Below are 24,335 nucleotides of genomic sequence, written 5' to 3' on the forward strand. Positions count from 1 at the left end.
CTCCACTCAAGATGAAGTTTTTCCAAGTAAGAGCAGCCTTGGAAACTCCAGTGCTCAAAACTGCTAACACTGCCCATTCTCGGCAGAGGTGAACAGATCTAAACAAGGCTCTCTCCACTGCGGAAAGAGATCTTGCGCCACCCTGGCTGAGATTGTCCACTCTGGCGTACAGGGAACCTGCCAGACGTTGAGCCACCTGGGATATGCCCTGCTATTCCAGCCATGTGCAGAGACACAGAGCCTCTTGACAGAGGGTCCATGACCCCACCCGCCTAATTTTATTTGTTTCAGTACCACATGACAGTGGTGTGGTCTGTGAACACCTGCACTAACCTTCCCTTTAAGGAGGGTAGAAAGGATTTAAATACCAGTTTGATCGCACTGAGATATTCTGCCGGAGACCAGAGCCTCCTGATCTCCACCCCTCCCAGGTGGCCACCCCTTTGCAGGAGAGACGCATCAGTCGCTACTGTGAGATCTGGATGGGGAAGGGAGAGGGGTCTGCCTCTGACCAAACTGTGATTCGTTAGCTATCACTGCAGGTCCCTTGCTGTTCCCTCTGAGATCTGGACCATATCAGAGAGATTCTCCTGATGCTGCATCCACTGAAAACTTCAGGTCCCACTGCAGAACCCACATATGCCATCTGGCATGCGTCCCTATCAGGATGTGAGAAACCATGAGGCCCAGCAGCATCAGTCAGTCAGTCTCACCGAAACCTAGGGTGGAGGCTGAATCATCATATCATAGCCTTAATATCCTGCACTCGGTGCTCGGGAGGATAAGTCTAAGACTGCACAGTGTCCAGAACAGCTCACGATGAAAGGGAGCACCTGAGAGGGAGTCAGGTGTGACTTTGGCACATGTGTAGTGAACCCTAGCAAATGCAGGAGGTCTGCCGTAGTACGCACGTGGCTGCAACCACCTCCATCACCTTGGTGAACACTATAGGGGCACTGGTAAAGTGAAAGGGAGCACAGTAAACAGAAAGTGCTTGTTGCCTATCTTGTACCACACGCAACATCTGTGGGTAGGCAGGACCGGAGATGAGGAAATAGGCGTCTTGCAAGTCCAAAACTACCATCAAGTCTTCTGGGTCCAGGGCAGGCAAGGTCTGAGCCAATGTGAGCATCTTAAACTTCTCCTTTCTGAGGAAGAAGTTGAGGGTTTGGAGATCTACGATAGTGCGAAGACCCTCGTCCTTTTTGGACGGGAATAGCAACCACAGCCTACTTCTGGCACCAGAACCCTCTCTATGGCTCCTTTGACCAAGAGAGCCTGGACTTCCTCCTGGTTCAAAGACAAATGATCCTCCGTCAGCCGGTCGTAAGATGGAGATATGGAAGGAAGAGTGGTCTCAAAGGGGAGGTAGTAGATCCTTCAAACAATCTGTAGAACTCACCTGTCTGATGTTATGGACTGCCAGTAGTAGAAGTGATGGCGGTGGTTGGAGAAGACCACTGGCTACTCGACTCACGGGACTGAGAAGAACTGCAGTGGCTGGGAAGCATGAGTGGACTGGTGACTGGGATAAGGTTGGCACAGTCGAAAGCCCCTTCCATAGCCGCCAAAGGCAGACTGGGGATCACAGGGCAGCTGAGAAAGGGAAGGACTTGGCCTTAGTCCACGAGTCCTTAAATTGATCCAATCCCAAGTCTGCCTTGTCTCTGAAGAAACTATTGCCATCAAGTGGCACGACCATGAGGGAAGCCTGAGCCTCCTCCGGGACCAGTGAAAGCACTTGCACTGCTGTGTCCTACAGTGTATGGGAATAGCAGCCCAATAAGAATGCAGTGGTCACAGACCGCAATGCAAGACTGATGAAAGAAAACATTTTTATACCGCAGCTATCCAGCCTTTTGTATTCTCTGTCTCGGGGTGCAGCAGGGAACACGCCATGGGAAGTGGAAGACTGGACCGTCAAATTCTCCGGAGTAGGGTGCTGGTTGAGGAAACTTGGGTCCCCTGGGGTGGGGTGGCGTGCAATAGTCTGATTCACAGGAGCCGCTGTGCTGGACTTTGACTAGGTTCCCAGAAGGATGTCAGCGAGTGCTCCACGGTCCCGCCTCTTCACATTTACCCCATCATATACCAGTGTGCCTCTCCACGTACTTAGTATGTTACTGCTCTGCTTTCCTACTGCATATGTCTGGTAAACGCTGTGTGTAGTTATTGATAACTGACTAACATACCACAGACTCTATTTTTCGCTTTTTCAAAATAAGAAATCAACAAAGTATTAAAAAAAATTAAAAAAAACACCACATTTGCCTTCATCTCTTGCTGAACACCTGCTTCTCCCTCTGTCTATCATCTTTGATCCTCCTTACCTAGTAGCCCACTCCCTCAACCCAAACACCACTTTCTCACACACTTTAAACATAGATGTTCTCAACTTTGAGCCTCCTCTGACATTCTGTTCAATTTTATTTTTAGTTGCCTCTTCTTCCATTTTATTTTGTGTTGCCTCTTCTTCCAGGGTGCTTTCCTTTCCCCTGTTAATCTCTTTGTGTCTCTGCAGTTTATGAAGCATGATTTTAAGATAGCCAAGAACCAAGCAAAGCAAAATATCATAACAGTAGGAAAAATATTTACATGTACAGTGGATACAATTGAAGACACCCTAGTATTTAAGGATGCTGGACTTCTGAAGCATTTAAAAACAGAAAGATTTCCATACCTTAATTGCAAGCACATGTGTATTATTCATGGACTACGGAGTGCTTTAACTGCATTCTAGATGGCCGTTTCAAAGTTAAAACTTTTTCATCAATTAAAGCATACTGTGCAGTTTAGTTCAACCTCATTTAGGGACGCATCAAGCGCAATAAGCAGAACTAAATAATAAATTGGGATTTGAAAGCATTAAAACCAATTATGGAAAAGCCGTGTATAAATCATAAAAGCAACAGCTGCTGGAAAGACACTACAACCCAGAATTGCTTCACCTAAAAATATGAGCACTTTCTTTTTAAATGACTCTACGTCATTCTATCTGGTCTTGATCCTAGTAAGGAAAAAAAGTGCTTTACAACCTGTGCGTTTGAATAAACCAATTAGGAATAAAACTCTTACAAGATTAATATCCAGAGAATCGGTCTTCAATTAAGTCAAGGAGCTCTTGCCTCGGCTCAACAAGATTTTGATGGATTGTGATAGATCTGCCTTTCAAAACAAATGCTCTCAGCCCTGACTACAAGCAATTCTGGTTTTAGAAGATTCCTAAGAGGAGAAAAAATGGAGGCAGGAAGGAAAGCATACAATGTTTAACAAACTTCTGTTCTCCTTTAGAGTTTGATGGGCTGACTGGTAAATGTAAGGAGGGGACAGTTTCCACTGGCCAACCAAATCTAAAATTGGCATTTTGACTAGCATATTTTCCCCACCTAAGCAGCACTCACCTTCGTGGCGCAAGTCATTTTACAAAAAAAACATACACACACAGTGCACCTTTTTTAATCTCCAAGGACAGATCCTCAAAACAAGAGTCTGTACTGCGAAAATAAACAACTTAAGTCTGTGATGTGGAAGTTTTTCTCCCACAGCAGCTGAGATATTCTGGCATGTTAGTTGAATGCTCACCCTAATCAGCTAGCCTATCCACACCACCTTGGGCAGCGGTTGTCCTGCAGAGAGGGTTTTTACAGTAGCATAAGTGGTGACTGCTTCACAAAAAATTAGTTACTTACTTGTAGCTCCAGGTCTCCGACATAGGAATCTTTTAATCATTCCCAGTTGTCAGGCCGGGAATCTCCAGTACATTTAAATAGCAGCAAATAGTGTTAAAATGGCCACAGGTCTGCACAACAGTGTTTGTTTAGTAGCACATACACCTCATTTGAAGCAACCTCAACGTCAACCAATGGAGTGGAGGTGCTAAGTCCCTTACTACCCCCACCCCCAAGAGGCCACCGTAGCCCAAATTTCGTAGTACAAGAGGGAGAAGTGTATATAATAAATACATGAGCCTTTTGCTTGAATCCTAATAGTGAACAGTGTACATTATAAAATCTAACAAGCAGGTTGATCTTTATTGAAACAGGTATCTGAGGACTGTCAGTTCCACTGCTGCATGGTCGCAGATGATGCCATGCTCCTGGTGGAATGCACTCTCATTCTTTTCTTAAGTGGGCTTTTGGCCTGGCATAACAAAAGACAATGTAGAATGAGGATCAACGCGCTAGATCGTATTTGGACGGGGGGGCTGGCTTTTGTTTTATGAATGTAGAACCTGAGGCACCTATTTAAGTCCAATGAATGCAATGATCTTTCTGCGGACGTAGACGGCTTTGCAAAGAAAAACGCAGAATGACTGGTTTATTCAAGTGAACGTCAGTATGCGTTTTGGGTATGAATTTGAGATGAGTTCTCAGGATGGCTTTGTCCTTTGTGAAAGGTTGCTTGATGGTAAATGTTTACATTTCCCCTATTCTCCTAAAATAATTCAGTGCAAGAAGCACTGTGTTCCATGAGATGAATTTTAAGTATGCCTTGTCTATCGGTTTGAAGGAAGGTAGCATTAATGGTCTGAGGAAAGTATTGACCCCCAAAGGGAGCCAAAAATTGTTGTGTAGATGGAGATGCCCTTAAAAGGCTCTACATAAACTGCTTAATGATTCATTGAGAGGACCGACTGGAGGAAGATAAATCTACTATTCTAAATCTTTGCAGCCAGAATAACAGAAAAACATCTGAGTCCGTTTTAGCCAGACCCAACAAGTATGGTAGTGTTTGATGAGGGTGACCATGCAGTGGATAGGAGTCTTTGCTTTTCCATTAGAAGCAGAAATGCTTTTGTAGTTGCCGTAGTACGTGCCTGTGCTAGGATGATTCGGCAGGCTTGAGGTACATCACAGTGGCCAAACTCCAGGTGGTCAGTTACCAGGCTGTCAGGTTCAGCATTTTGGGGTCGTAATGTATTATCAATCCGTAGTGTTTGGAGAGAAGTTTGGGATCCAATTTCAGAGAGATTGCTGGATGTTTGCTGTGCCGGTTTTCACCTTCAGTACCCTGAGAATCAGAAGAAATTAAGGAAAGGTGTAATGAAAGTTTTTGGACCAACTTATCGAAAGGGCATTGTCCAAGGCACCTGGATTCCAAAATCTGCTTCGGGAGTACTGAGATTTCTTGTTCGTCGGGGTGGTGAAGAGATCGATCGTGGGTTGACCCCACTGTCGGAATATATAATCGGCTTGGTCCTGGTGCAGTTCCCAATCATGGCAGTATGATAGTAGTCTACTGAGAGCATCTACCTGATCTCGTGAGAAATGACCCAATTCCATAAGTTAACTCCTTCTGTGCCCAGGAAGTAATGGTTAACGTCCTTGGGCACAGCACTGTAAGAGTGTCAAATATAGGACCCAAGAACTGGATTTTCATCTGAGGTTCTATAGATGCTTTTTCTTTGTTTAATGTGAGACTCAAGCGCTGCAGGCTGTCACAGAAGTCTTACCTCTTAATTTGATGTAGCTTTAACAAGCCAACTATCCTAGTATGTGTATACTTGTTGACCCCGTTGACTGGGCAAAGCTGGGACTGCTGCAAGGCACTGGATATGGAGTCCAAATGGGAGCACCATGAATTGTCAACATTGTCCTGCTACCTAAAAGCATAGGTGTTTTCTGTGCTTTCACTGCAGGAGAATATGGAAGTATGCACCTTGTAGATCCAAAAATGCCACAAAATCACCTTCCAGCATAAAATCAGGAGAACTACCTGAAGTGTAACCATCCAGAAGTATAGTTTCTTCGGGTACTTGTTCAACTGCCTGCAGTCCAGAATTGGTCTCCACTGGCCCGTCCTCTTTCATATTAAAAATAATCTGGAGTAAAATCCCTAATTTCTTTGAGATTTGGAGACCTTTTCTTTCACTCCCTTGATAAGAAAAAATAATTTCATGTTGTACCTTCCTCAGATGGAGATGATCTTCCTTCTTGGGTGGGCAGACAAGTGGTGTTTGAATGAATTCCAATGTATGATCAGTGCAAATAATTTGTCTCATCCAACTGTCTTATGTCATGGATATCCAAGTGGAGGGTAGAAAGTGAAATACCTCTGAATCTTTTGCAATTAAGAATTGGGAGAGAGGGAGGGGAGGGACAGTGAGCTAAGTCCTTTTTTTGTCCCACCATAACCTTGTATTTAATTGTGATTAGAGTATTATCCCTGGTCATAGCAGGATTGTATTTGGGGATAGTATGGTCGGTCTTGACCTCCAAACAAGTTGAATCCTACGCTGCAATTAAGAGATGCTTGAGAGTCACGATAATTGGGCGACCCAGATCTACGATACTTTATAAGACTGAAAGACTGATGTATGAGTGTCCATTTTGAGGCCTTACAGGGCACTCATCCACATGTTTTCCAAACAAGGTAGACTATTAAAAGTAATCTCCGGGATTTTTGACAGGACCTCATGATGGAAGGCTGTGATTCCTAACTTGTCTTCTGAAAACACCTCTTCCTGCATTTGAGGCACCCATCACTGCATCAATTATGGCTGCTGAAGTCATTTCTCCCTCCTTAACGACAGCTTTAGCAGTCTTCTTTTTATCCTATTGGGTGAGATCAAGCAATGTCTTGCTACCTGGCACTCATAAAATCCTCAAGTTGCCAGAGCGTTGACTGCCTTAATAGAAGCCACAGCGCTGAACTTATTCTTCTGTCCAGATTATCTAGTCACCAGCTATCCATGTCTGGAGGGCCAGAGAATGGTGTAAAGGGGTTTTTAGTTCTCCTCAGAGCAGCTAAAGTTATCACTGAGTCTGGATTCCGATGGGGCTGAACCTGGGGCTTTGTACTTTTTCTCCAGACATGGCATGACCTAGGGAACAGTTGCCTCCATTAGCTCTAGCACCTCAGACTGGACAAAGACCAGGGTTGGTATGAGTTTTATAAACTTTTGTGGCTGTTCTTTAAAATCATAAAGAAAACATTGCTGTTCCACTGATGTCTTTGGCAGGTTGCATTTGTTTGCTATCCTTTCCATTAAGGAATGGAAATGAAAATGTCACTTACCCAGTGTACATCTGTTCGTGGCATCAGTCGCTGTAGATTCGCATGTTTTGCATAGCTCGCCATCTGGTGTTGGGTCGGAGTGTTACAAGTTGTTTTTCTTCGAAGAAGTCTTTCGAGTCACGGGACCGAGTGACTCCTCCTTTTGTCTCCATTGCGCATGGGCGTCGACTCCATCTTCGATTGTTTTTCCCCGCAGAGGGTGAGGTAGGAGTTGTATTGTAGTAATAGTGCCCATGCAATGGAGTGACTAAGTATGTACCTATTTAAGGTTAAAATAATATATATACAAATAGTTGAAGGTACCTTCCGAACTGCTACAGGCTCCCGGGGAGGCGGGTGGGCACATGCGAATCTACAGCGACTGATGCCACGAACAGATGTACACTGGGTAAGTGACATTTTCAGTTCGATGGCATCTGTCGCTGTAGATACGCATGTTTTGCATAGACTAGTAAGCAGTTATCTCCCCAAAGCGGTGGCTCAGCCTGTAGGAGTGGGAGTAGTCTGAAACAATGTTCTTAATACGGCTTGACCTACTGTGGCTTGTTGTGCGGATAACACGTCTACACAGTAGTGCTTGGTGAATGTGTGAGGCGTAGACCATGTGGCTGCCTTACATATTTCTTGCATTGGGATGTTTCCTAGAAAGGCCATGGTAGCACCTTTCTTTCTGGTTGAGTGTGCCCTTGGTGTAATGGGCAGCTGTCGTTTAGCTTTAAGGTAGCAGATTTGGATGCATTTAACTATCCATCTGGCTATACCTTGTTTTGATATTGGGTTTCCTGCATGAGGTTTTTGGAATGCAATAAATAGCGGTTTAGTTTTCCTGATGCTCTTTGTTCTGTCAATGTAATACATTAATGCTCTTTTGACATCTAAAGTATGTAGTGCCCTCTCAGCTACGGAATCTGGCTGTGGGAAGAACACTGGAAGTTCCACTGTTTGATTTAGATGGAACGGTGAAATAACTTTTGGTAGAAATTTAGGATTAGTCCTTAGGACGACCTTATTTTTGTGTAGTTGTATAAAAGGTTCTTGTATTGTAAACGCCTGAATCTCGCTTACCCTTCTTAGAGAGGTAATGGCGATGAGAAATGCAACCTTCCATGTTAGGAACTGTATTTCGCAGGAGTGCATGGGTTCAAAAGGTGGACCCATAAGTCTAGTTAAGACAACATTTAGGTTCCATGAAGGAACAGGTGGTGTTCTTGGTGGAATAATTCTTTTAAGGCCCTCCATGAATGCTTTAATGACTGGTATCCTATATAGGGAAGTTGAATAGGTAGGCTGCAGGTATGCAGATATTGCTGCAAGGTGTATTTTAATGGAAGAGAAAGCTAGGTTAGATTTTTGTAAGTGAAGCAAGTAACCCACTACATGTTTTGGGGTTGCGTGTAATGGTTGGATTTGATTAATATGGCAGTAGCAAACAAACCTCTTCCATTTACTGGCATAGCAGTGCCTGGTGGATGGCCTTCTGGCTTGCTTTATGACTTCCATACATTCTTGGGTAAGTTGTAAGTGTCCGAATTCTAGGATTTCAGGAGCTAGATTCAGCGATGCTGGATCTGGGTGTCTGATCGTTTGGTTGTGTTGTGTTAACAGATCCGGCCTGTTGGGCAGTTTGATGTGGGGTACTACTGATAGGTCTAGCAGCGTTGTGTACCAGGGTTGCCTTGCCCAAGTTGGTGCTATTAATATGAGTTTGAGTTTGTTTTGACTGAGTTTGTTTACCAGATAAGGAAGGAGAGGGAGAGGAGGAAAAGCGTAGGCAAATATCCCTGACCAGTTGATCCATAGGGCATTGCCGTGGGACTGCCTGTGTGGGTATCTGGATGCGAAGTTTTGGCATTTTGCGTTCTCTTTTGTCGCAAACAAGTCTATTTGAAGTGTTCCCCAGAGCGTGAAGTAAGTGTTCAGAATTTGGGGGTGAATTTCCCATTCGTGGACCTGTTGGTGATCGAGAGAGATTGTCTGCGAGTTGATTCTGAATTCCTGGGATAAATTGTGCTATTAGGCGAATTTGGTTGTGAATTGCCCAACGCCATATCTTTTGTGCCAGCAGGCTCAATTGCGTTGAGTGCGTCCCCCCTTGTTTGTTTAGATAATACATTGTTGTCATGTTGTCTGTTTTGACGAGAATGTATTTGTGAACTATTATTGGTTGAAAAGCCTTTAGTGCTTGAAAAACTGCTAGCAGTTCTAGGTGATTTATATGCAGTTTTGTTTGATGTACTTTCCATTGTCCTTGTATGCTGTGTTGATCGAGGTGTGCTCCCCACCCTGTCATGGAAGCATCTGTTGTTATTACGTATTGTGGCACTGGGTCTTGGAAAGGCCGCCCTTTGTTTAAATTTATATTGTTCCACCATAGAAGCGAGAGGTAAGTTTGGCGGTCTATTAACACCAGATCTGTAAGGTGACCCTGTGCTTGTGACCGCTGTGATGCTAGGCACTGTTGTAAGGGCCTCGTGCAGTCTTGCGTTTGGGACAATGGCTATGCATGAAGACATCATGCCTAGGAGTTGTAATATCATCTTTGCTTGTATTTTCTGTGTTGGATACATGCGTTGTATGATGTTGTTGAAATTTTGAATTCTTTGTGGACTTGGAGTGGCTACTCCTATTGTTGTGTTTATTATGGCTCCTAGGTATTGTTGTACCTTGCGCGGCAGAATGTTGGATTTTGCGAAGTTGACTGTGAACCCTAGTTTGTAGAGGGTTTGTATGATTTGATTTGTGTGGTGTGAGCACGTTATTAACGAATGGGTCTTGATTAGCCAGTCGTCTAGATACGGGAATACATGTATTTGCTGCCTTCTGATGTGTGCAGCGACTACTGCTAGACATTTGGTAAAGACTCTTGGTGCGGTTGTTAAACCGAAAGGCAGTACCTTGAATTGGTAGTGTATTCCTTTGAATACAAACCTTAGGTATTTCCTGTGCGATGGATGTATTGGTATATGGAAATACGTGTCTTTGAGGTCTAATGTAGTCGTGTAGTTTCAGCAATGGTAACACTTCTTGTAGTGTGACCATGTGAAAGTGGTCTGATTTGATGTATGTGTTTAGTATTCTTAGGTCTAGGATTGGTCTTAGCGTTTTGTCCTTCTTTGGTATTAAGAAGTACAGTGAATAAACTCCTGTGTTTATTTGTGTGTTTGGTACTAACTCGATTGCGTTCTTTTGCAATAGTGCTTGAACTTCTATCTCCAGGAGCTCGGAATGATGTTTTGATAAATTTTGTGCTCTTGGTGGTATGTTTGGAGGGAATTGTAGAAATTCTATGCAATAACCATTTTGGATAATTGCTAGAACCCAAGTGTCTGTAGTGATTTCCTCCCATGCTTTGTAATAATGACCTATTCTTCCCCCCACTGGTGTTGTGTGGAGGGGGTGAGTGACATGTGAGTCACTGCTTAGTTGTAGGGGTTTTGAAATTTTCCCCTATTCCTAGGGAATTGCCCTCCTCTATATTGGCCCCGAAAGCCTCCCCTGTACTGTCCCTGGTAACTGGATGGTGTTGCCTGTGAGGTGCTGGCTTGTGTGGCCTGACCCCGAAACCCCCCTCTAAAGGGTGTTTTGCGGAAGGTGCTGTAATTTCCTCTGCTCTGCGGGGAGTAGAGTGCGCCCATGGCTTTAGCAGTGTCCGTGTCCTTTTTAAGTTTCTCAATCGCCGTGTCCACTTCTGGACCGAACAGTTCTTTTTCGTTGAATGGCATATTGAGAACTGCCTGCTGAATCTCTGGTTTAAACCCAGACGTTCGTAGCCATGCATGCCTTCTGATGGTCACAGATGTATTTATTGTTCTTGCAGCTGTGTCTGCTGCGTCCATGGAGGAGCGTATCTGGTTGTTTGAAATGTTCTGTCCTTCTTCAACCACTTGCTTTGCCCTCTTTTGTAGGTCTTTGGGTAGATGTTCAATGAGATGTTGCATCTCATCCCAATGGGCTCTGTCATAGCGCGCAAGAAGTGCCTGTGAGTTAGCGATGCGCCACTGGTTTGCAGCTTGTGCTGCGACTCTCTTTCCAGCTGCATCGAACTTGCGGCTTTCCTTATCTGGGGGTGGTGCGTCCCCGGATGTGTGGGAGTTGGCCCTTTTCCTAGCTGCTCCTACAACGACAGAATCTGGTGGCAGCTGCGAAGTTATGAAAATAGGGTCTGTAGGAGGCGCTTTATACTTTTTTTCCACCCTTGGTGTGATTGCCCTACTTTTGACCGGCTCCTTAAAGATGTCTTTTGCGTGCCGAAGCATACCAGGGAGCATAGGCAGGCTTTGGTAGGAGCTGTGGGTGGCAGAGAGGGTGTTGAATAGAAAGTCATCCTCGACCTGTTCTGAGTGGAGGCTTACATTGTGGAATTGTGCTGCTCTAGCCACCACCTGAAAATATGCAGTACTGTCCTCTGGTGGTGATGGCTTTGTAGGGTATGCCTCTGGACTGTTATCTGACACAGGGGCGTCGTATAAGTCCCATGCGTCCTGATCCTGGTCACCTTGGCTCATGGTGGTGTGAGCCGGGGAATGTGATGGAGTTTGTGCTGGCGAGACGTGAATTATAGGTGGAGGAGAGGGTGGCGGAGTAACCCTTTTCACCATTTTTGTTTGTGGTGTTTGGTCAGTTTGAAATTCCAGTCTTCTCTTTCTCCTAATAGGGGGAAGGGTGCTTATCTTTCCTGTCCCCTGCTGTATAAAAATAAGTTTCTGCGTATGGTCTACATCGGTGGATTGCAGGTCTTCCTCAAACCTATGCTTTCGCATTTGGGAGGTCATTGATTGCTCTTCGGTATAAGAGCCTGAAACTGGGTCGGTTGCAGGTTGTTTCGGCACCGAAACCCTGTCTGCATCTTTTTTCGGCTCCGAGGTGGCTTTTTTCTTTTTCGGAGTCGAAACATCTCGGCGTCGATCTTCATCGGTGCCGCTGTCTCGGCGTCGAGCCGTGTCTACACCGCTATCTCGGTGTCTATGTATGTCTCCAGCACTTTCTCGGTCCCGAGAAGGCTGCGTGCCGGTGTCTTGACCGGAGTCGGACGGTCTCGGCACTGATTGGGGCTTTTTCGGTGCCGACGGTCGGTCACCGAATTTATGGGTGGAGCCATGGCCTGGTGGCAGTGGCGTCCCCTGGGCCTTGACAATCTTCTTATGCGTGGTTTTCGACGTCTTACTCACGGTTCGTGGATCGTCGAATTCCTCGGAGTCCGATTCGTGTATCGAAAAGGTTTCTTCCTCTTCCTGTACCTCGAACTCTCGGTGCGCTGTCGGCGTGGACGCCATTTGAAGTCTTCTTGCTCGACGGTCTCGGAGTGTTTTTCGGGACCGGAACGCACGACAGGCCTCGCAGGTGTCTTCACTGTGCTCAGGTGATAGGCACAGGTTACAGACCAAGTGTTGGTCTGAATAGGGGTATTTTTTGTGGCATTTGGGACAGAAACGGAACGGGGTCCGTTCCATCGGCGTTCTTCTACACGCGGTCGGGCCGAGCAGGCCCTGACGGGGATCGAAAACTACCCCGAAGGGCTCCGGAGCTCTTCGATCTTCGATGCGGTGTGGATTCTGACTACGCCGATCCCGAACGCAACAATACCGACGAAAATCTTCTGAAATTTAGCTGTTTTTCCGTTCCGAAACTCGGAGCGACAGGAACACGTCCGAACCCGATGGCGGAAAAAAAACAATCGAAGATGGAGTCGACGCCCATGCGCAATGGAGACAAAAGGAGGAGTCACTCGGTCCCGTGACTCGAAAGACTTCTTCGAAGAAAAACAACTTGTAACACTCCGACCCAACACCAGATGGCGAGCTATGCAAAACATGCGTATCTACAGCGACAGATGCCATCGAACCTGGATTTATCATCTGATAAATTTGACTGGTTATTACTTCCTTTGGAACGATGAAGTCATCTCCAGCATTAATACCTCAGTTATATCATTGTGGAAGGTGCCCTTCCTACTCCTTTATACCAGAATATATATATCCACTTTGCCATGTCCTCAGCATTCTCAATGTCCTCAGTAGTTGGTGGGACAAGAGGTTTATAGACTGGTGTAGGAAGTGGTTCTCTTGGAGGTAGGCAAGGTAGTTGCAGTGACGATTGGCAAGGAGGCAGGAGGAGATGTAGATAAAGATACAGTAGCTATTCTAAGTTGAGGAGGCTAACCCGCAGGTTGTTGTGGTAGAAGTCTTTCTAAGGTGTTCGACATCTGCTGCAAAGCAGATAAAAAGGCTGCAGCTTATTGGACTACTTCTGGCTCTCTACTGTATCGAGGAGGTGCATACAATAGTGAATTATGAAGAACATAATCTGGCTGCTAGCCATATTCGTGGTAAAGCTCATCCACATTCACTTCATCCTTAAAATAAGGGACATCGTGTACATCCAATCTGTGGTGAGAGGTCACTAGTATCTTCCTATTCTGACTCCAGAACTTGGGAGGGCAGAAATATTGCAATCCTTCATGGTTAAAAAAAAAAAAAAAAAAAAAAAAAAAAAAAAAAAAACACATGTTCAGAAAAAACTATTATTGATCGCATGGTCATTGAGGAGGTCCTTGTCAAGAGTGTTGCCATTGAACGTGCCATCGTCGACGGTGTTGATGTTGACATTGTCGGCAACTGGTTCAACACAGATTTCACTGCCTACATCAGCATCGAAACCACCAGCACTGAAGACGGTGGTAAGGGATACATGAATGTTGCTTTTGTGAAGTCTTTTTTGCGGTCGTCAACAGATTGCTTTGTGGGGATCTTTTACTTTTAGGAGAAATTTGGTCTTCATTTGAATAACCTTTTAGCACATTGTTTGCAGAGACAATATTCTTTTTTGGTGTGTTTGTAAGGTTCAGGTTTAACTTGTGATGAGGTGGCTGCAAGTGCTCTACAAAATAAATCTTACTGTGAAGACTGTAAGTTTCCTTTTCTGTGTTGCCTTTGTGGAAGTGTATGGTGGAGCACTTTTCAATGAATCTTCCCATGACAAAGGGGCATACCGTTTATAAGGAAGGAAAACCTTGTGATCCAAAAGAGATAATGCCAACTTCCTCCTTCAGTCCTTTCAAGTAAAGATTTTTACAAACGTCACAACGTGAAAACGTTTGAACCGCAGAAAGACAATAAACACACTGGGAATTAGTATCATCAGTGTAAATCTTCTACCCGCAAGATAAACACGATTTGAAGAGAATTCTTCTCTGTTAGTCATGTTGACGGTTGGTGACAAAGTCAAAATGTCTCCCTATCAGAGAAAATAGCATGTTTCCCTAGGAACACACAGTATTGTGAAAGATGAAACTAGGGCTTGATCAGTTCTAGGGTAGGCCAAGAAAGTAACACCTGAAAGGTTAAAGCAGAGCTATGCCTGGGGACTCCCTCACACACATGCAGTAGAAATGTGAGCTAAAGTGACCTCTGGGGGGGAATAGAAGAGCTGGCCTTTTTACCTCATTGGCTGAAGTTCAGATTGCTTCAAATGAGATGGATATGGTACCAAATAAAAAATAATATCGTTCAGGCCTATGGCCATTTTAACGTGGTTTACTGCTATTCAAAAGTACTGGGAATTCCCAGCCTGATGACGGGAAATGATTCAAGGATGTGAATGTATTAAAGATCCAGTGAGAAAGAAATCCATCATCTCAAACTCTAAATAAGACAGGGAAGTGCAAGGTGGGCTGATGAACATCCACCAATTTATGCAGGCTGGCCTATTACCGCTCACCTCTAAATGAGACCTTTGTGCTATTAATCACACTTCCCATGGCATGGATTCTTCTTTTGTATGTGAGAAGCTGTGTATGTGAACCACAATGGCTGCTACAGATGGGACCTGCTGAACTAGTGATAGCACTTAGTAATAAACACATATGGATAGAAGGCCTCAGATTTGTCATAAATGTTGAAAGTTCTTATGTAATCATTGCCACTACAGCTGTGTAAAACTGATGAACTTGTCTCTAGTAACTGTTGCTCCTTATTCAGAATAAAAGACTACTTGTGGTTTTTTGGACTTCGTGGTGCTTTGTTATACAAACAGTAATGCACAAATGATGGACAATGCACAGGATTATGCGTGGAATAATTCAGAAAGTTCCCACAGAGTCAAACAAACCTGGGACACTGTGTGTTACTTTATGCATGTACCTCTATCATAATTCAAGGTTACAGTAGCAGTACAGAGGAATTTGTTCCCAATTGATTAATACCAACTCACAGATGTATGCAAAGCAAATGACAGGACACCGCTGCAACTTACCAAGCAAGCAACAATTACCTACCCAGTCAGGTTTGAACAACATTTCATTTCTAAAAGGCCAGTCTGATCCAGAGCGCAGGCATAAATATCAATGCAGTGACCATTGGCGGCAGTGCGGTTCGCTAAGGCTTCATAATGCTGAAACAGAAAAGGAAAACTGTTTCCTAGTGCTCTTCCTCTCAAAACTGCAACCATTCACACAAATAAGTCTCAATCTGATGACTGACATTTATGAGGCAGGACAGAGAACAGGTGTGCAGTCCCATCAATGCTCTTATATCGCCTACAACCACCCGCCATCAACTCTTGGTATACTATAATTTTAAACAGACACAGCTTAATAGCCCAACAACTGTAAAGAAACACTAATTAAAAAACGAAGACATTTCCTTGAAAACTTCATTCAGAGTGAATTACCTTTGCTCATAAGAGTTAGCTTATGTATTTCTGAAAACAAAATTGAAAAGACTTGCCACAGGATCACAAAGTTCTGCTGGATCACAAAGTTCTGCGTACTAGGCAAAAAATAGATGCCATATTTATTGAACTTGCCTTCAGTACTTCTCCTTCAAGCAACACATCCAAGTGGGGAGACAAAAACAGCACATGTAGACAGTAGTACGAAAGAGAACTCTTCAAATACTCTTGTGACTCGTGTATACTGCATTGCAGTTAAAAAGGCAGAAGTTCATTTTCTGAAACGGAGGTGATCTGACACTCATTTAGCTAGGGGTCTCAGTTTGAGACTCTCTCCTAATGAAGTTTTCTTCACCATTTTGAACTTTTTGGGAGAGCTGTTGGATTTGTGTACACCTTATACCATTACAACATGGAACACAATGCACAAACTTTATTAATTAAATAGTACTCATTTAGCATAGCTACATAGTGTAGGAGGCTGGACTGGCTTGTAGTGAGTACCAAGGGGTACTTGCACCTTGCACCAGGCCCAGTTATCCCTTATTAGTGTATAGGGTGTCTAGCAGCTTAGGCTGATAGATAATGGTAGCTTAGCAGAGCAGCTTAGGCTGAACTAGGAGACGTGTGAAGCTACTACAGTACCACTTAGTGTCATATGCACAATATCATAAGAAAACACAATACACAGTTATACTAAAAATAAAGGTACTTTATTTTTATGACAATATGCCAAAGTATCTTAGAGTGTACCCTCAGTGAGAGGATAGGAAATATACACAAGATATATGTACACAATAGCAAAAATATGCAGTATAGTCTTAGAAAACAGTGCAAACAATGTATAGTTACAATAGGATGCAATGGGGAAACATAGGGATAGGGGCAACACAAACCATATACTCCAAAAGTGGAATGCGAACCACGAATGGACCCCAAACCTATGTGACCTTGTAGAGGGTCGCTGGGACTATTAGAAAATAGTGAGAGTTAGAAAAATAACCCTCCCCAAGACCCTGAAAAGTGAGTGCAAAGTGCACCAAAGTTCCCCTAAGGACAAAGAAGTCGTGTTAGAGGAATAATGCAGGAAAGACACAAACCAACAATGCAACAACTGTGGATTTCCAATCTAGGGTACCTGTGGAACAAGGGGACCAAGTCCAAAAGTCACAAGCAAGTCGGAGATGGGCAGATGCCCAGGAAATGCCAGCTGCGGGTGCAAAGAAGCTTCTACTGGACAGAAGAAGCTGAGGTTTCTGCAGGAACGAAAAGGGCTAGAGACTTCCCCTTTGGTGGACGGATCCCTCTCGCCGTGGAGAGTCGTGCAGAAGTGTTTTCCCGCCGAAAGAACGCCAACAAGCCTTGCTAGCTGCAAATCGTGCGGTTAGCGTTTTTGGACGCTGCTGTGGCCCTGGAGGGACCAGGAGGTCGCAAATTGGACCAAGAGAGAGAGGGGACGTCGAGCAAGACAAGGAGCCCTCTCAGCAGCAGGTAGCACCCGGAGAAGTGCCAGAAACAGGCACTACGAGGATGCGTGAAACAGTGCTCACCCGAAGTCGCACAAAGAAGTCCCACGTCGCCGGAGAACAACTTAGGAGGTCGTGCAATGCAGGTTAGAGTGCCGTGGACCCAGGCTGGACTGTGTACAAAGGATTTCCGCCGGAAGTGCACGGAGGCCGGAGTAGCTGCAAAAGTCGCGGTTCCCAGCAATGCAGTCTAGCGAGGTGAGGCAAGGACTTACCTCCACCAAACTTGGACTGAAGAGTCACTGGACTGTGGGGGCCACTTGGACAGAGTTGCTGGATTCGAGAGACCTCGCTCGTCGTGCTGAGAGGAGACCCAAGGGACCGGTAATGCAGCTTTTTGGTGCCTGCGGTTGCAGGGGGAAGATTCCGTCGACCCACAGGAGATTTCTTCGGAGCTTCTGGTGCAGAGAGGAGGCAGACTACCCCCACAGCATGCACAAACAGGAAAACAGTCGAGAAGGCGGCAGGATCAGCGTTACAGAGTTGCAGTAGTCGTCTTAGCTACTTTGTTGCAGGTTTGCAGGTTTGCAGGCTTCCAGCGCGGTCAGCAGTCGATTCCTTATCAGAAGGTGAAGAGAGAGATGCAGAGGAACTCTGCTGAGCGCTTGCATTCGTTATCTAAAGTTTCCCCAGAGACAGAGACCCTAAATAGCCAGAAAAGAGGGTTTGGCTACCTAGGAGAGAGGATAGGCTAGCAACACCTGAAGGAGCCTATCACAAGGAGTCTCTGACGTCACCTGGTGGCACTGGCCACTCAGAGCAGTCCAGTGTGCCAGCAGCACCTTTGTTTCCAAGATGGCAGCGGTCTGGAGCACACTGGAGGAGCTCTGGACACCTCCCAGGGGAGGTGTAGGTCAGGGGAGTGGTCACTCCCCTTTCCTTTGTCCAGTTTCGCGCCAGAGCAGGGCTAAGGGGTCCCCTGAACCGGTGTAGACTGGCTTATGCAGAATTGGGCACATCTGTGCCCAACAAAGCATTTCCAGAGTCTGGGGGAGGCTACTCCTCCCCTGCCTTCACACCATTTTCCAAAGGGAGAGGGTGTAACACCCTCTCTCAGAGGAAGTTCTTTGTTCTGCCATCCTGGGCCAGGCCTGGCTGGACCCCAGGAGGGCAGATACCTGTCTGAGGGGTTGGCAGCAGCAGCAGCTGCAGTGAAACCCCAGGAAGGGCAGTTTGGCAGTACCAGGGTCTGTGCTACAGACCACTGGGATCATGGGATTGTGCCAACTATGCCAGGATGGCATAGAGGGGGCAATTCCATGATCATAGACATGTTACATGGCCATATTCGGAATTACCATTGTGAAGCTACATATAGGTAGTGACCTATATGTAGTGCACGCGTGTAATGGTGTCCCCGCACTCACAAAGTTCAGGGAATTGGCTCTGAACAATGTGGGGGCACCTTGGCTAGTGCCAGGGTGCCCTCACACTAAGTAACTTTGCACCTAACCTTTACCAGGTAAAGGTTAGACATATAGGTGACTTATAAGTTACTTAAGTGCAGTGTAAAATGGCTGTGAAATAACGTGGACGTTATTTCACTCAGGCTGCAGTGGCAGGCCTGTGTAAGAATTGTCAGAGCTCCCTATGGGTGGCAAAAGAAATGCTGCAGCCCATAGGGATCTCCTGGAACCCCAATACCCTGGGTACCTCAGTACCATATACTAGGGAATTATAAGGGTGTTCCAGTAAGCCAATGTAAATTGGTAAAATTGGTCACTAGCCTGTTAGTGACAATTTGAAATAAATGAGAGAGCATAACCACTGAGGTTCTGGTTAGCAGAGCCTCAGTGAGACAGTTAGGCACCACACAGGGAACACATACATATAGGCCACAAACCTATGAGCACTGGGGTCCTGACTAGCAGGGTCCCAGTGACACATAACAAACATACTGAAAACATAGGGTTTTCACTATGAGCACTGGGCCCTGGCTAGCAGGATCCCAGTGAGACAGTGAAAACACCCTGACATACACTCACAAACAGGCCAAAAGTGGGGGTAACAAGGCTAGAAAGAGGCTACTTTCTCACACATAGGTCTTGCTTATGTGGGTAGAGGCAGATCCAACACATTTTTCCAGACCTTGTGGGACATGAGGTTATAGTTTCTAATTGATGCAAGCATGGACGGCCATTGCTCCTGGTCGAAGGAATCAAGACTGAAGCCATGACTAGCACAACTTTTTTTGTTGTTGCTAGAAATCATTTGATTGAAGATTTTACAAAACAAGATAGCACAGAACACAACTTGTTGGTGGCATATAAAAATATCCAGCTTTTAGCAGTCAAGTGTAATTACACTGTAATACAGACAATCTCAGACTGTGCGTATGTGGTAATCAAGGCTATGCAGGAAAAGACGGCCCAACAAAGGAACCCAGCAAGTACAGAATCTGCACACATATTTCCAAACAACATTGTTATGCTATTAATTGTGTTTGACCAATGACTGCGTTTCACCACTGCGCATATTAGTTGCTCAATGTTCCCCAGTAGCACATTACATGTTGTATTCAGTTTAGCTGCCTATTGGCTTTAACATGGCATTAGACATTACATTTGGTATTCAGTTTAGCTGCCTATTGGCTTTAACGTGGAGTAAGACATTGCAGTTGAGACATTGCAGATGAGCTGCGTTTTTCCACATGGTAGACCAAGCTGTGTTTTTCAAATTGAATTCACACGAACCCTAACGTGATAAGAGAGCGTATATATGGTGTTTTCCTTTCTACTCAGCCTTGGGAAGAGGAGAGGCTTAGGAGATCTGGCCAATCTCCAATGGCTTCCTTTATTTCCCAGGTCTGAGAGGAAGGAGCCAGGCTTTTTTACGGTGGCCCTGGGCGGCAGCAAGGGGAGATTCTCCAGGACTTCAGTCAGGAGCGGACGTCAGCTGCCTGGCCTTCCGTTTGGGTGGAAAATCTCCTTCTCGCAGTTGAACAGGAGTCATCAACATGCAGGCATGAGAAGGATGACGAGCAGTGATAGGCCCTACGGTGATGAAATTTTGACTTTTATTCTTTGCTTTGAAATTATGCTATAATATAATCACATGTATTTGCTGTGTACATTGCAACTGAGAAGTACTTTAATATATTTTGCTTTCATTGCTGTGACTACTTTTAAACGTGTGCTTCCAACCTACTAATCTCGTCTTTCAGGAACCTCGTGGTGAAGTAATAATAATAAATGTCTTCTTTAAACTAAGAAGTGCATTCCAGAGAAGTTTTGTCTGCTCGGTCATAAGATAAGAGAAGGAAAGCAAAACATTTTGGCGTTAGTCGACAGTCTGGGAGTCGAGTTAGAGAATGGAGGTGCACTATTTAAAAGTGTAATTGTTTTTGTTGTTTAGAGAATTAAAGAGGCACGGCAGACCATGTTTGAAAATGCATGTGAAGTTAATCTGCCTTATGGTGCTGTGAGAAACATGTTTTCTTGCTTATCAGGACCTTGTGGGTCTTGGGATGGGTGCTTGGATAAAGCAAAAGTGTTTTCATATGTAGAAAATGTGCTTTTTGAAAGAAATTATGTCCATTTTTGTAGGAAGTTGGCTCTGTATGTGCTATTTCAAAGTAAGGAATAGCATGCACAGAGTCCAAGGGTTCCCCTTAGAGGTAAAATAGTGGTAAAAATAGATAATACTAATGCTCTATTTTGTGGTAGTGTGGTCGAGCAGTAGGCTTATCCAAGGAGTAGTGTTAAGCATTTGTTGTACATACACAGACAATAAATGAGGTACACACACTCAGAGACAAATCCAGCCAATAGGTTTTGTTAGAGAAAAATATATATTTTCTTAGTTTATTTTAAGAACCACAGGTTCAAATTTAACATGTAATATCTTGTTTGAAAGGTATTGCAGGTAAGTACATTAGGAACTTTGAATCATTTCAATTGCATGTACACTTTTCAAGTTATTGACAAATAGCTATTTCAAAAGTGGACACTTAGTGCAATTTTCACAGTTCCTGGGGGAGGTAAGTTTTTGTTAGTTTTACCAGGTAAGTAAGACACTTACAGGGTTCAGTTCTTGGTCCAAGGTAGCCCACCGTTGGGGGTTCAGAGCAACCCCAAAGTCACCACACCAGCAGCTCAGGGCCGGTCAGGTGCAGAGTTCAAAGTGGTGCCCAAAACGCATAGGCTAGAATGGAGAGAAGGGGGTTCCCCGGTTCCGGTCTGCTTGCAGGTAAGTACCCGCGTCTTCGGAGGGCAGACCAGGGGGGTTTTGTAGGGCACCGGGGGGGACACAAGCCCACACAGAAATTTCACCCTCAGCAGCGCGGGGGCGGCCGGGTGCAGTGTAGAAACAAGCGTCGGGTTTGCAATGTTAGTCTATGAGAGATCAAGGGATCTCTTCAGCGCTGCAGGCAGGCAAGGGGGGGCTTCCTCGGGGAAACCTCCACTTGGGCAAGGGAGAGGGACTCCTGGGGGTCACTTCTCCAGTGAAAGTCCGGTCCTTCAGGTCCTGGGGGCTGCGGGTGCAGGGTCTTTTCCAGGCGTCGGGACTTAGGTTTCAGAGAGTCGCGGTCAGGGGAAGCCTCGGGATTCCCTCTGCAGGCGGCGCTGTGGGGGCTCAGGGGGGGCAGGTTTTGGTACTCACAGTCGTAGAGTAGTCCGGGGGTCCTCCCTGAGGTGTTGGTTCTCCACCAGCCGAGTCGGGGTCGTCGGGTGCAGTGTTGCAAGTCTCACGCTTCTTGCGGGGAGATTGCAGGGTCTTTAAAGCTGCTCCTTGAAACAAAGTTGCAGTCTTTTTGGAGCAGGTCCGCTGTCCTCGGGAGTTTCTTGTCTTTTTCGAAGCAGGGCAGTCCTCAGAGGATTCAGAGGTCGCTGGTCCCTTGGAAGGCGTCGCTGGAGCAGAGTTCTTTGGAAGGCAGGAGACAGGCCGGTGAGTTTCTGGAGCCAAGGCAGTTGTTGTCTTCTGGTCTTCCTCTGCAGGGGTTTTCAGCTAGGCAGTCCTTCTTCTTGTAGTTGCAGGAATCTAAATCTTTAGGTTCAGGGAAGCCCTTAAATACTAAATTTAAGGGCGTGTTTAGGTCTGGGGGTTAGTAGCCAATGGCTACTAGCCCTGAGGGTGGGTACACCCTCTTTGTGCCTCCTCCCAAGGGGAGGGGGTCACATTCCTATCCCTATTGGGGGAATCCTCCATCTGCAAGATGGAGGATTTCTAAAAGTTAGAGTCACCTCAGCTCAGGACACCTTAGGGGCTGTCCTGACTGGCCAGTGACTCCTCCTTGTTGCTTTCTTTGTTCCCTCCAGCCTTGCCGCCAAAAGTGGGGGCCGTGGCCGGAGGGGGCGGGCAACTCCACTAAGCTGGAGTGCCCTGCTGGGCTGCGACAAAGGGGTGAGCCTTTGAGGCTCACCGCCAGGTGTCACAGCTCCTGCCTGGGGGAGGTGTTAGCATCTCCACCCAGTGCAGGCTTTGTTACTGGCCTCAGAGTGACAAAGGCACTCTCCCCATGGGGCCAGCAACATGTCTCTGGTGTGGCAGGCTGCTGGAACTAGTCAGCCTACACAGACAGTCGGTTAAGTTTCAGGGGGCACTTCTAAGGTGCCCTCTGGGGTGTATTTTGCAATAAAATGTACACTGGCATCAGTGTGCATTTATTATGCTGAGAAGTTTGATACCAAACTTCCCAGTTTTCAGTGTAGCCATTATGGTGCTGTGGAGTTCGTGTTTGACAAACTCCCAGACCATATACTCTTATGGCTACCCTGCACTTACAATGTCTAAGGTTTTGTTTAGACACTGTAGGGGTACCATGCTCATGCACTGGTACCCTCACCTATGGTATAGTGCACCCTGCCTTAGGGCTGCAAGGCCTGCTAGAGGGGTGACTGACCTATACTTGCATAGGCAGTGAGAGGCTGGCATGGCACCCTGAGGGGAGTGCCATGTCGACTTACTCGTTTTGTTCTCACTAGCACACACAAGCTGGCAAGCAGTGTGTCTGTGCTGAGTGAGAGGTCTCCAGGGTGGCATAAGACATGCTGCAGCCCTTAGAGACCTTCCTTGGCATCAGGGCCCTTGGTACTAGAAGTACCAGTTACAAGGGACTTATCTGGATGCCAAGGTCTGCCAATTGTGGATACAAAAGTACAGGTTAGGGAAAGAACACTGGTGCTGGGGCCTGGTTAGCAGGGTCCCAGCACACTTCTCAGTCAAGTCAGCATCAGTATCAGGCAAAAAGTGGGGGGTAACTGCAACAGGGAGCCATTTCTTTACAATTTTGTTCTTGACAGAAGGGTTTGGATACTTGTCTGCTTACAGAAAAATGCATGAGAGATGTAGGCAGTTAGAACATGAAAATAAGAATTTACCTGAGCAAATTAGCCAGAACAAATTATTGCACGATAATGCTGAAATCTATAAAACTATTTTAGGAGAATCTGGCTTTTCCCATTCCAGTAATGAGGAGGTTAAAAAAGGTGGGGCCAGTGTGAGCCTCTTGAGAAGAGCATAGATCACCGTGTGCAGAGCAGCCCACGGTTGTTGGCAGTTGAAGTGCATTCCTTAAAAGATTACACTGAGCACAAAGTTGAGAATGTTATATTCAGACCGCTTTTGCAAAGTACGATGTTTAAAATTAATTCAGACAAGGCAGCATTTCTGGGAATTCAGTGGAATCCAGAAAATAGACAGGTGTTGTCACAGGTAAAACAAAAGATTTGAGAGTTTCTTACTATTTGCACTAGGCAAGAGACACTGAGTTTCACAAGCTTGTTTGATTTTTGGAAACAGTATAGCCCTCATCTGAGTCAACAGACTTTAGATTTGTGCGCAGTGCAAGAGGGAAACACTGATTTACATGTAAACCAGGAACAATTTGCCACCTTGAGTATGTGGCACAGAGAGGGGAGGACAAGAGTGCCCCTGGAACTTTGGATTATAAAACTATATGACTTTGTGGAGCACTGTACTCCTTTTGAAAAACTGCTTTTAACTGGTTATGGGCTCTAGTGAATACTGAGCAAATGACATTAAATGATAATGTAATTCTGGAACCTGAAATATCAAGCATGTAGTGGGTGATGAGTTCACCTAAATCTCACAGTATAGGACAGGCACAGGAGGCTAGTATCATACACTGGATCTGGTACATGCAAGACATGGCAAGAGTCACTG

The 24,335-nt window shown here is 45.5% G+C and overlaps 1 protein-coding gene across 1 annotated transcript in view; it reads right to left on the bottom strand.

Annotated features, from left to right (window-relative positions):
• SEC23B (SEC23 homolog B, COPII coat complex component) overlaps positions 1 to 24,335 on the bottom strand; it is a 192,100-nt gene that overhangs the window by 128,150 nt on the left and 39,615 nt on the right. The window contains exon 9 of the mRNA XM_069234733.1: positions 15,290 to 15,405. Within this exon, the coding sequence (XP_069090834.1) occupies positions 15,290 to 15,405 (116 nt within the window). The remainder of the gene's footprint in view (positions 1 to 15,289; positions 15,406 to 24,335) is intronic.

This window comes from Pleurodeles waltl, chromosome 5 (genome assembly GCF_031143425.1).
Source record: "Pleurodeles waltl isolate 20211129_DDA chromosome 5, aPleWal1.hap1.20221129, whole genome shotgun sequence".
NCBI classification, from domain to species: Eukaryota; Metazoa; Chordata; class Amphibia; order Caudata; family Salamandridae; genus Pleurodeles; species Pleurodeles waltl.